The sequence below is a fragment of the Lipotes vexillifer genome, unplaced genomic scaffold (assembly GCF_000442215.2).
Source record: "Lipotes vexillifer unplaced genomic scaffold, Lipotes_vexillifer_v1.1 scaffold1783, whole genome shotgun sequence".
NCBI classification, from domain to species: Eukaryota; Metazoa; Chordata; class Mammalia; order Artiodactyla; family Lipotidae; genus Lipotes; species Lipotes vexillifer.
The window spans coordinates 268108-280268 of NW_006777435.1; the positions used below are offsets into that span (position 1 = coordinate 268108).

A 12161-nucleotide genomic window follows, 5' to 3' on the forward strand; every position below is an offset into this window, starting at 1 on the left:
ACCCACCCCCACCCCCACCCAGAGCGCCCAGCCCCCTCCTGCCTAGCCCAGCCTGACCACATGGCGTTTGCAGGCTTGCCCTTTCAATACCAGCCCGCCAAGGCCACTGGCAGCTGCTGCCAGATGTGGGTGGGCTCCACCTGCCCCCCCCTGAGCTTTGGGTCCTGCAGGAGGGGGTCCTGAGGCTCCAGCTCCTTGTCCCCCACTCCAGCAGGCCTGGGCGCCCTTGGAATGGAGCCAGGGGTGGGGGAGGAGGCCTGCAGCAGCCCAGAGCCCATCCCTGCCTGCCCTTCCCCCGCCCCCAGGGCCAGGGAGGCTCAGCAGGTCCCTCAGGAATGTGACCAGACCCGGGGTGCAGGGTGGCCGGGAGGCCTCAGCTCCAGCCTGCCAGCTGTCTCTCGGCCCCAAGCACAGCTCCCCTCTTGCAGGGGTTGCTGGGGGGAGGGGGGCACGGTCAGCCCAGAGGGCAGGAGAACCAGCTCTGTAGGTCCAGCAGCCTGAGAGCGTCCACGTTTCCCCGAGGGCAGCCTGGGCCCCTCATCAGGCTCCCGGCCAAGAGAGGCCAGAGACCAGAGACGGAGCCAAACCCTGCCTGGGGAGGGGGGCGGAGACCACCGCAATGCCGCCGCCAGTGAAAGCGGCCCAGGAGAAAGGATGGGAAGCCGTATCAGGAAACCCACCAGACCTGAGGACAACCTAAGACCCACCCTGGCACAATGCCCACCACCTCAGCCTGGGCCAGACCCTGCAACTGGGGCTTCCTCGCCCTTGTTGGAGATCAGGTTGACCAGCCTGGTCACTGCATCCTGGAAGAGGCCCAGCGACTGACCAAGTGACTGCCCTCAAGCCTGACCTACCCACAGGAAGGCCCAGCAGGACCGGGCAGAGCAGGCTGTGCCCTCCGCCGGGCAGGGGTGGGGGGGTGTCGCACAGAGCTGCCTGCTGGGAGTGCACGTCCACCAGGAAGCTGCCCTGCCTGCCGGCCACCCCAGGCTGGGCCGAGAGTGGGCCTACATCGTGTCCATAAGCGAGGACACACCTCACCACAGGTGAGGGCCAAGACCCCTAGAAAGTGTTGCTCCTTCCCTCCCAGAGGCCTCTGCCCTCCGGCTCAACGGCGGGTGTGGGAGCAGCAAGCGCCCACCCTGGAGAGCCCACAGCAGCAGGGGAGAGAGGGCTAGAAACAGCACTGTGGGGCTGGCCAGGCAAGCTGGCAGCGGGATGCCCACTGGGTACGGGGCTGGTGCTCAGCCCTGGCAGGAGCCCACCACGGGCTGGAATGAGGCTGCCGCCTGGCCCCAGCTCCTGGCACCCAGCAGCCACCTGGCAGCAGGCCCAGCAGCGTGCCTATCAGCCCCAAGGATCCCACACCCAGCGCAGCCACACTGCCCACCCGGAGCACTGGCTCCAGAATGCCCAGGATCTTGGGCAGTGGGACAGGTCAGTCAGATGGGTGCGTGGTTGCCCCCAGATGGGCTGACCCTGACCCCGGCAAGGAAGGGGGGGGAGAGGGCAGCTCTGCTCTCTTGTGAACAGAGGGGCCTGGATCACCTTCCCAGGTCTCTGTTCACAGGACGGCCAGCACCCACCTTCCCAACAGGGCTGCTACACGGTGACGCGAGACAGGTCCTGACTGAGATCTTATTTCCTCTTCTTCCCTCCAGGCTCAGGCCTCAGAAAAGCCAGGGAAGGCTGGCCCCCGCCCGGGCCCTAACCCCACACACACTGAGGACAGGCCCGGGGCCTACAGAGCACATGCCCAAGGCCAGGACCCTACAGCTGCGCAGGGACCCCAGGCAAGACAAGACCCCACCCACGTCAGGTGGTCCACATGGGCTCAGGGCTCGTGGGGAAGTCTCCGCTCCTGGAACCCACAGAGGGCAGGAGGCCATGAGAGGAGGTCTCCACATGATAGTGGTCCTTGTTTAAGCAGGAAGCCAAGGAAAACGGCTCCAACCCCAATTCCAACAGGAGCCAATCCAACTTAGCCTGGACACCCACTGAGCCCAGAGCCTGGGCACCAGGAAGCCTGGGCCCTCAGGCTGTTGCATCCTTCAGGTGGAACCCCCTGGGGAACAGGCAGGCAGCCCTGCCTCCCTGGAGCCTGGCGGTGGGCACCCCTCCCTTCTGGAGACAGGGGAGGGCATCCCATGCCTACCTCCAGCCCACAAGGGGGGCCCAAGCTCAGGGTGTGGTTTCACCCTTGGGCGATGCTCCCAGGAGACTGTGGGCCCCTCTCTGCAATGCCCTATCTCCCTAGGCAGGAAAGAGCGCCCAAAGAAGCCCCGCGCAACCTGGCTGAAACGACTCGCCCCGCCCATACCCAGCCAGGATAGAGGATCCCGGAGAGAAGGGTGAAGACAGGAAAAGGGGGCCCCCCACCCCCCTTTGGGCAGGCCTCATCACCCAGGTCCCCGGGAACCCTGACCCCTCCTCCCTCCCCAGAGCACACTTTCTGCAGGAAGCCCAGAGCTATGCTGGGTCCCCCCCGGAAAAGTTCGCTCCCAGCCCAGCCCAAAGCACCCAATGGGAGACTGTTCTTGCTCCTTAACCACCTTCTGGCCAAAGAACAACAGCCAGAAGTCACAGAAGAACACAGGACTCTCCCAGCTGAGAGCGGCAGGGGGCTGCCCAGCACTCACTGAGGGCTCCACTGGCGGTGGGAGTCACAAGGACACCAGGCCACCGCCATACCCCCAGGGGCTTAAGCACATCTGACTGTGTCATTGAGGGCCTCAGACACTCGTATCCACTGCCCCCGCAACTCTAGGCCCAGCCGACCCCTGCTGTGGCCACCTGGTGCTCCAGGTGTGGCCCCGACAGGTGCACGCACTGCCCCTCCCTGCAGGCCCGGCCCCTCCCAGGCTGCAGGAGGGCAGAGCGAGAAGGCCTGGAAGGTCCCAGCACCCAGGATCCAGAAGAGCCTAAGGCCCAGCCCCCAACCCACCCCCCAGCCCCAGGTCCTCCTCACCCCATACCAGTTGGAGGGCACCCTGCTTGTGGGGAAGCCTCAGAGGTGTTCTCTCCACCTCCAGTGCCAGATAAGACAGGTTCTGGGGGTTAAGCAACTTGCCCAAGGTCACAGGAGCAAGCAGGTGGCAGAGCCTGACTCCAGACTTTCCTACCCTGAGGACAGACACCTGCACCTCCTTCTCCCAGGGGCAGGGCAGGGGAGACAGGAGGAGGGCCTTGGCCTGCAGCTCCCCCTTGTCTCCCCCTCCCACAGCCTACCTCACAGCAGGCCTCACCCAGGCTACACCACCCAGGGGCAGGCCTACTCTTGGGGACCCAGGCTGTGCCCTCTCTGGACTGCCCCTCCAGACATGGGTTGGTGGTGGGTGGGACCCACTGCTCTGGGCGAGCCCAGCGGGTAATCCGGCCCAGACCTGGATGCCGGCCAGCAGCTCCTGGCTCGTCTCCCAGACCATCCTCCTGGAAAGCAGCGGGCTCCACGAATGCCAAGAGCCCTGCCCTCCTTCGGACAAGACTTCTACGAAATTAACACTCAATTCCATCAGCACGCTGGTGACGTGGTGATCGGGGCCTGGGGCTGGGCTTCTCCCTCAGGTCCCTGAGCAGTGCGGGAGGTGGCATCCATCCACCCCAGCACGACCTCCCTGAGTCCGCCCCCAAATGCCTGCAGCCCCACCTTCCCACATGTGCATTCCCACCCAAGAGGCTCATGGCACCACGAGGGGAGGCCTGGCAGGGCCACAACCACAAACCCCACTCTCCAGGGCTCCAGGGCGAGCCTTGTACACTCACCTCACCCCTGGCCTACAACCTGCCCATTACTCCCACTCCCAGGACGACCCAGGTACCTGCAGCTGGATTTCCCCTGCTGGCACTGGCACAGTTAGCTAGCTGGCTGGCACCGGGGAGGGTGAGGGGCAGGGTCACACTGGGAGGCCCCCAGCCTGCCTGAGTCTGGCCAAGAGTGTTGAGCCAGTGAGACAGGGGGTAAACTGGGGAGAGGCAAGTGAGAGTTGCCCGGAGCACAGTCACTATTACGAAAACTTCCAGGCTATGCCCACACTGCACTGGCCCCCATCCCCACCTGAAGGGGCCTGAGCTCTAGGTAAGAGGCTTCCTTGCAGCAAAAGAACTAGAGCCTGGAGGCAGGGAGCCTGTGGGAAGCTGGCGGGGCGGCACAGCCAACAGGGAGCATCCCGATCAGGCAAGGAGCAAGGAGCTCCTGCTGCAGGGAGGCAGGCCCTGACGAGCTGGCTCCTACGCCCCCAGCCCCACTTCCTACTTGTCCTGCTGGGTGTCCAGCACGGTCCAGGGACCAGTGGCAGCATCGCCCAGGGTTTTTGTTTCTTTAGTTTTTTTTTTTTTAAATCTTTGTTTATTTGGCCATGCCATGTGGCATGTGGGATCTTTGTTCCCCAAGCAGGGATCGAACCTGCGCCCCTTGCACTGGAAGCACGGAGTCTTAACCGCTGGACCACCAGGGAAGGCCCTTGCCCAGGGTTTTGAGAAACGCAGACAGTCTGGCCTCACTCCACACCTCAGAACCAGAACCTGCACGCACACTGGACTGTGGGTTACAAGCTTTCTACTCCCCAGAAAGCCCGAAGCTCGGCAGGTAGTAAATGCTCAGTGATGGGGGTCAAGAGGAAGGAGGCGGCCCCAGAACTTGAGAGATCAAGGTGGCACTCCGTTACTGCGGGCGTCTTAGAGGCAGGACAGTGGCCGCGGGCAGGCAAGGGGTTCTGGGCACGGGTGGCAGGCAGAGTGCAGGGAGCCTGGGCCACCTGCTGCAAAGGAGTCACCGTCCCCCACTTACCCCGGGATACCTTTCAGGAATCACAGAGCAGCAGCTGCCCAGCCCACGACTCCTCCAGGACAGAGACTCCAACATCACAACTTCAAACCCAATCCTAGAAGCTCACTATGTCTTACACTAAGGACTCTCAAATATTTAAAAAACAAAATAAAAATACTCTGCATCTTCTATCATCATCCCTTTGTACCAGAAGACACTTCATGACTGAAAACCAGGAAGAACCACCTCAGGGTATAGGAGTACTTCCCCTAGAAAGGGCAGCTGACCCATCCACCCACGCGGCCCAGACTCCCGGTGGCTGGCACCCAGGCCCTGCGCCCTGTCTGTGACGGCCTGGCCCTGGAATCAGAAAAACAAAACCCAAACCGGATGCCAGATGGCAACGACGGGCTTCAACGAGCTGACCAGACACTGAAAGAGGTCATCCCAGGCAGAAAAGAGAACGGTCAGACTTTAAAAAGACCCACACTGAAGACACACAAACCCTGGGTCCCAGAAGCCATGCAGGTGCGGAGCCCCTCCAGCAGTGGGCAGGCCCCAGGGCTCAGGCCAAGCCCCGCACTCGTGCCTTGCACGGGTCAAGAAGAGCTGACTGTCACCGTATCCCACGGCCTGGCTGCCTGCACGGGGAGCCTCCAGCAAGCGGCTGAGCAAAGCAGCCAGACCCGAAAGGGGCGACACAGCCAGTTCTGGTCAAGGTGGAAAGCAGGGGTGGGTGAGGGGAGGGATTGGGGAGTAGAGGGGGCTCGAAGGACACACGAGGGCCTTCTGTTCTGGTGTTTTCTCTCAGGATGGAGGCTGGATGCGTGTCCACCTGGCAAGAGTCCGTGGCACTGTTGCTCACAACTGGGCACACTTCTTAGGTATGACTATGATGTACTTGGCTTCAACAGGTGCACAGAAATCTTTAGGAGGGGCAGCAGGGCCCATCCCAGGCCTGATGAGCAAGCTGACCGAACCCCCAACTAATCACAACAATCCCCAGACAAGACGCAGCACCAACAGGACAGGAGGGAACCCTACAGTCCAGCCAGGGAACCACAGGACACCTATAAACACCACCTTAAAACCTCTTATCGGGGCAGATCTGTGCCTGCCATCTGAAGGCAGCAACAACATTTTTAACCATCCTAGTGTGCAAGGAAGAGGGAAGGGGTCTTCAAATCCCGACAGGCATGCTGAGGAGAGGAGAGGACATTCCAAGTGCAGCCAGCAAGGCACCAACAACGGCCCCAGGAGCTCCAGGCTGGACAAGGCCCTCAGGGATCGGGAGTCAAACAGAAGGATCCCTGCCCTGAGTGAAAGACCAACCCCCAAGCCCAGGGCCTCTGACCAAGGACTCAAGGACCTAAACCAAAGATCAAGGATCAGGTTGTTTTAGTCCAAAATGGAAAAAAAAAAAAAAAAAAAAAAAAAAGAAGGTAATAAAAATTTAAAAAACTATGTGTTTGGAGCCATTTTTCTTCTCTTCAGTCTTGCTCGCCAATCTTCAGGAAGGGCTTCAAAATTAGCATTTCTCTCTGCCATGCCACTGTGAAAACAACGTACAGATTAAATTACTTCACTGGAAAGAAAAAGAACGAAAGTGTTTATTTCCTAGCAAATAAAAGCTAACTGAAACCGAAAATGTGATATATTTTATCAAGTAGACACATCTTGGGCACCTACCAGTTTTAAAAAAGCCATTTTTAAGGAAAAAACTAGGGAACTGCTGTGGAAAACATTTCAACCTGTGGCTCTGTGCCTGAAACGCCTGCAGGATGGCACTTACAGAGAAGTCTCACCTGTCCAGCAGGTAATGTGACAGGCCCAACAGAGGAGAGGCCAAGCTCAGAAAGGGAGTCGGACAGAGGGGTCAGGCCCCCAGGACTCAAAGAAAAGTGCTCACAGAGCTTCCTCAGACGGCATCCCGGGGGCGCTTGTGAGGGCTGTTTGGCATTAAGGAACCCGGTTTAGAGACAGAAAAAATAAACAGGCTCTTCTCTGTCTGAGGAAGCAGAGCTGGGGGAGGAGGGTGAAAGCCGGGCTACTCAGGCAGCAGCAAAAACAGAAACCCTGACATTGCCCCATGATGACATGTGGGGTCAGTGCCACCTTGGAACACGCCAAGCGGGGGCCGGGGCGCAGGAACCACAGTGACGCCCAGCACTTGGGTGAGTCTCAAAAGCACGATGAGAGCCCAGCTCTATGTCCACAGAGAGCAAACCCGCTGTCCAAGAATGCAGACAAGTGCGGGGAACCGGCACACACTCACAACAGTTAACCCCAAATTTGGAAAAGCAGTGACATTCGGAGCAGCCCAGGGAGCAGCCCGGGGCATGGGGGCCATTTCTTACAGGGGTGGAGGGAAGGGTGCGCGCCTCCCACTCTTTACAGCCAGATGTGTGCACACGTAACTCACACCTTGTGGTTCATACTTGTGACAACCCACAGCACAGCCCAGGTCCACAAGGAACCAACGTGCTCGGTGCGGAGAGACTAGGGTCTTTCCGATCCAGGGAGGGGTTGAGGACCCCCTCCCACCCCAGGGGACCCCCTCACGCAGCCACATGGCCAGGAACAGGGCAGCACCATGTGAACCAGGGCTTCGGGGGCCAGTCCCACAGGACATGCCCAGAAAGTGTCACTCAGTCCCAAGAGAAAGCAGAAGCCAGAGCCCCTGCACCTGGGGTAATCCTCCCGACGGGAGCTACTTTGAAGGACCGTACAAGTCCAGCATGTGCTCCCCACCCCCGCAGTCCCAGCTGTCAACCCTCAGTTCTCTCCTCAAACACCAATCCCATCAAGTCACTCTCCTGCTTACAGCTCTCAGTGGACTCCCAGGGCTTGGATAAAGTCCACACCTGGGCCGGCCCATGGAGGGCTTCCAGAGGGCCAGGCCACCCCTCCACACGGCCCCCACCAGTCAGGCCCGAGTGCCCCCTCCTCAGCGAAGCCACCCAGCACTTCTCCCCCCACTCAACGTCAGCACTAGCTGCCCAGCTGCCACCCAATAGGCTCCTGGGGCCAGGGACCTTGCGTCCCACTAGCCTCACAGCCACAGCTGCTCCAGCCACGCAGCAGGCTCCCATGCAGGTTTGCTAGGGGAGCAAATGCCAGAGGGGAGAGGCAGGGCTGAGGGGACAGGATGCGGTGGGGGGAGGGGAGGTGTAAAGGAGGATGCCACCCGCCCGCCGCCCCAGCCCTAGCCCACCGGTCAGAAACTGTTGTCCACATTCTTGAAAACTGGGAAGGACCCCCCAAAGAACTCTTTGGTGGCTTGTATGCTACTGTTCTATTTACTGTGTTAGAAAAACTGGTAACTTAAAAAATATTTACTTGATTTAAAATTATCAACAATAAACCCATTTTATGTTAACATAAATGATGTTTTTATGGAGGAAAAAAACTATCCCAAAAGAAAAGAAAATCAACGAGAAGGGTGGCACTGTTTCACATTTTTGCAAATGTCTTTAACGCCTGGCTGAACAGACGTAGCTGGATCCTCACATCTGCCCTACGTTCAGCCGGTGAGGATGCATGGTTCTGACTGAAGTCTGTGGAGAAATCCAACCTCACACAGACAGATGGGAGGGGTATTTTACCCTTTTCAGATAATGGTGGCTATTCTTCCTTGTTATTACACTTAAACTCAACAAGTGGTAGGTTCTTAAAAGGTACAATGTAAACTCTGAAATTGTATCGGTGACTAATTCATATCTGGTTACAGAAAAATCCAGTGGCCTACCCTGCACTCACATCCACCCAGGATTTTGCAACACTGAGCGCTAGTCATTCGGAAAACAGTGGTCCCGAGTCAATCACATCTTCCCACTGTTGTCAGACTTCATTATACGACACCAAAACCCGAGTGCTTCCATCACAAGAGGTCTCAAGTCAGGCTCGCAGTGAAGGACAGTGGTTCCCAAAACTGTCCCTGTCCTCTGCTGGCTCTATGGCTGGCAAGGAACACTGTCATCTGTTTTCCTTCCCATGGTAAGGCTCACTTTGCTCATTTGAGAAAAGGTCTGACCAATTCTCCAAGTCTGAACAACCACCTTGCCTGTCAGCCCTTCCTTCAAGTAAAACTAACATTCCATGAGAAAAAGCAGCTCGCAGACACTGCTGTTCCTGGAATGACGTCCTGCTTCGGTCTGAGGCACGAGAACCCCCCGGGTCCTCCCCAGCTCACCACAGAGAACACGTTCAACATGTGTGTCCTCCAGGGTCAAGACTCACCACTGGGTCACCTGCACGGCCTCCCTGGAACAGCATGAGGAAGACCAGTGGTCCTGGCTCGAGCACCCAGGGCTGGAGCATGCAGTGTGCACCTCGGGCAGGGCTGCCCACCACGTCTTCACATCGATGATGTGTCAGTGCGGGGACAAAGGCCAGTAATGTCTAAGTATTTTGAAGAGTCCTGGGAATCCCCAGGGATCTGCAAACCACTCTGAGAACGGCTGATGGCCATTACCGCAAATATTTCTACCAACCCATTTTACAGGCAAGGAATATGAGGCACGGAGAGGTCTGGTCTGGCACCTGGAGGAAACAGGCTTGACATCAGAGTCCTCTTCCCCCAAAATCACAGTTGTTCACCAAATGCTGAAATCCCAGGCAAAGGGCCACACCTGAGTAAGGAATTTCAAAGAAAAGAAAGGAAATGCCACTTCAAATGGCCTCCAAAAATACCCTTAGAGGCAGGGCCGGCAGAAACCACTGTGGGGCCTCCAAGACCTACTAACTGGAGGCGGCAGTGCTGCCTGAGCAGGTAGGCGCCTGCAGGCTGCAGACGGGGTGCTCAGCCCCAGAGGTGGGCAGAGTGGAGGCAGGGAGGGGTCTCGGGAAGCAGGTGTGCTCGCCTGCCCACGGCACCAGGCCAGCCCCACTGCCCTTATCAGCGTCAACATGCATGGAATGTGGGACTTTGGAAACTATCCCCTCCCCTGCCCGCACCCCTCTGGGGCTCGAGTTCACCTACCACAGCCACAGGGCAACCCGAGCCCACGCCCAGCCGCCCCCCCACCTGCAGCCTCGTGGCAGTGGCTTGCTGGTGGTGGCCCAGGGCCCCTCCCCTTGCAGCCCAGCCGGGATTGCCCAGACCCCCCAGGCCCCTCTGCCAAGAGACAACCCCACACACCAGAGGGAGACCCCAGCTGGTGCCCCCTATGCTGAGAGAACAACAAAAGGAGGACCCAAGCCTGGTTTTGAGCTCTGGGCTGCCCAGCCCTGCCGCCAGCCCCTAGGCCCTCCTGGAAGTGGGAGCACAGGCCCAGGCCTCCAGGGGCAGAAGGGAAGAGCCACAACCGTAAGGGGTCCTCTCCGCCCCCGAGGTTTGGGGAAGGGGCCTCTCTCAGCTCCAGAACCAGACCCCCGGGCTCTGTCTCAGGCAGCCGTCTGCCCCCCACTCAAATGAAAACCCGGCTGCCCTCAGGCTCAAGCCCTGCTCAGCGGCAGGAGTCCACATGCGTGTCCAATGCGCCCTCGTGCGTGTGTTGCATCGTGGTTACCCTACTCCTAGACTTTCTCCACCACATCCCAGCAGAAGGACTCTAGACCAAGTGCGTAACCTCTCCAGGCCACTCACACAGCAGGGACTGAGAAGGCAATCGGGACTGCACAGGTGTGTCCCACCAGGCCCAGCCCGGGCTAGGATCCTGAGAGGGAAGGCCCAGCCCTCTTGTGCTACCTCCCCAGCATCCCATCAGGGGCTCCGTGGGAACCATCCTCCTCCCAGTTTGCAAGCAGAGCTGCCGGAGCACCTGCTGGAAAGAAACCATCAGCCCTTTTCTACCAAAGGGGTCCCAGGAAGGGGCGGGGTGAAGAGGCCAAACACCTGAGACAGGAATCCACCCCCAGGACTACTCACTCTCAAGGGAGAACCCATGGGTCCGTCTACCAAGATGTGCGCAGGCCAAAAACAGTGACAGAGGACACCCTGACTGCCCCGGACCACCCCTCCCCCAACTGCCCAGCCCAGACCACTCAGTCCCACTCCTGCCTGGCCCCAGGCCAGGCTGCTCTTCCTGCACCTCCCCCCAGGACACCAACCAGGCCCATTCCAGACCTCACCACGCCCAAGGGCCTTGCTGCTCTCCTCCCTCGTGCAGTTAGCTGCCCAGAGCAGGCGGGGGCTGTCTTGTGTCCTGGCTGCCCTCAGATGTGAACTAAGCCCCAAGACAGCCCATTGTTCTGTCCCAGCAGAGGAGATTGGTCTGAGCTGGCCATACCTTACCTGAAGCCCCACCTCCAGTGCCCCTCCCAGCCCTCACCCCACCTCCTGGCCCCTTGTCAGTAGCTCCCTCACACACCTTACCCACGTAAATAACCTCAGGGACCCATCTCTCTCTCCCAGGTACCCTGAGGTCAAAGAGAAAAAGAAGGGGAAAGACACAGGTCCCAGGGGTCCCCAGCTGCAGCCACAGTGGGCTTGTTAGGGAACCATGAGGAACTCCAAGGTCACTATGCCTGGGCACAGAGACCAACCAGGCCCCAAGAATGCAACCAAGAGACCAGGGCAGGCAGTCCCTTAAAGTCAAGCAGGAGCAAGAGTCCTGGGGTCAAGAGTAGCAGGTGTTTCCCGGGGGACCTCCTAGGAGACGCCCCCTTAGTACTCACCAGCCCGAGGTCCCTTCCACTGCCACCCCAGGAAAAGGGACCATGAAAAGGGTGAGCCCCCTCTGCACCTGATGCTTCTCCAAGACCCTGGTACCTAACAGAAGCCGCTGGCTCGCTCTGTAAGCACAACCCCACTGGGCAGTCTGTGACCACCCTTGCTGGTCTTTGTGGACTCACCACTCCCTAATTCTATTATCAACACGGATTTATTCCTGCTAAAGCAGTTGGCTGCACATTGGATTCATTTCAAAAGCCTTAGGAAGCATAGACGGCTGGGCCCACCCTAGATGTGGGCCGCGCTGGGCTCCACCAGCTCCAGGTGATCCTGATATGCAGAGGTAAGAACCAGGGCACCATCAGGCAGGCCTCCACCAGGCAGCACGGGGAACAGCACACACACTGGGGGTCAGTGTGGAGCCCGTGCTCATCACAGGGTAAGTTCCCTGTGTCCACATGGGGCAGACACTGAGGCTCCAGGCCCCACCCTCCCAGCCATCAACTCTACTCTCCCTTCTCATTCACTCTGTGAACAAGAATTCACCTAGAGCTTACTATTAGCTTCCAAAGCAGCGCAGGCAAGGGAACTGCAAAGGCCATGGAACAGTCCTGCCCCTTAAAAGGCCTATAACCAGGTTGAGGAAGAGGCCAAGGGGCTGCGACCCCAGCGTGAGGAAGGGAGCAGCACCTCCAACCACCTGTGTGTATGTGGGGGGGCTGTGCCCAAGGCACTGGAGCAGCCCCTCCCCACATTCACCTGAGAACCCTCGCTGCCCCC

At 59.1% G+C, this 12161-nt stretch overlaps 1 protein-coding gene across 1 annotated transcript in view; it reads right to left on the reverse strand.

The window, feature by feature from the left end:
* Positions 1 to 11669: 11669 nt before the first annotated feature.
* Positions 11670 to 12161, reverse strand: part of LOC103080005 (RIMS-binding protein 3C) — a 23130-nt gene continuing 22638 nt past the window's right edge. The window contains exon 8 of the mRNA XM_007451048.1: positions 11670 to 11785. Coding sequence (XP_007451110.1) covers positions 11670 to 11785 — 116 coding nt within the window. The remainder of the gene's footprint in view (positions 11786 to 12161) is intronic.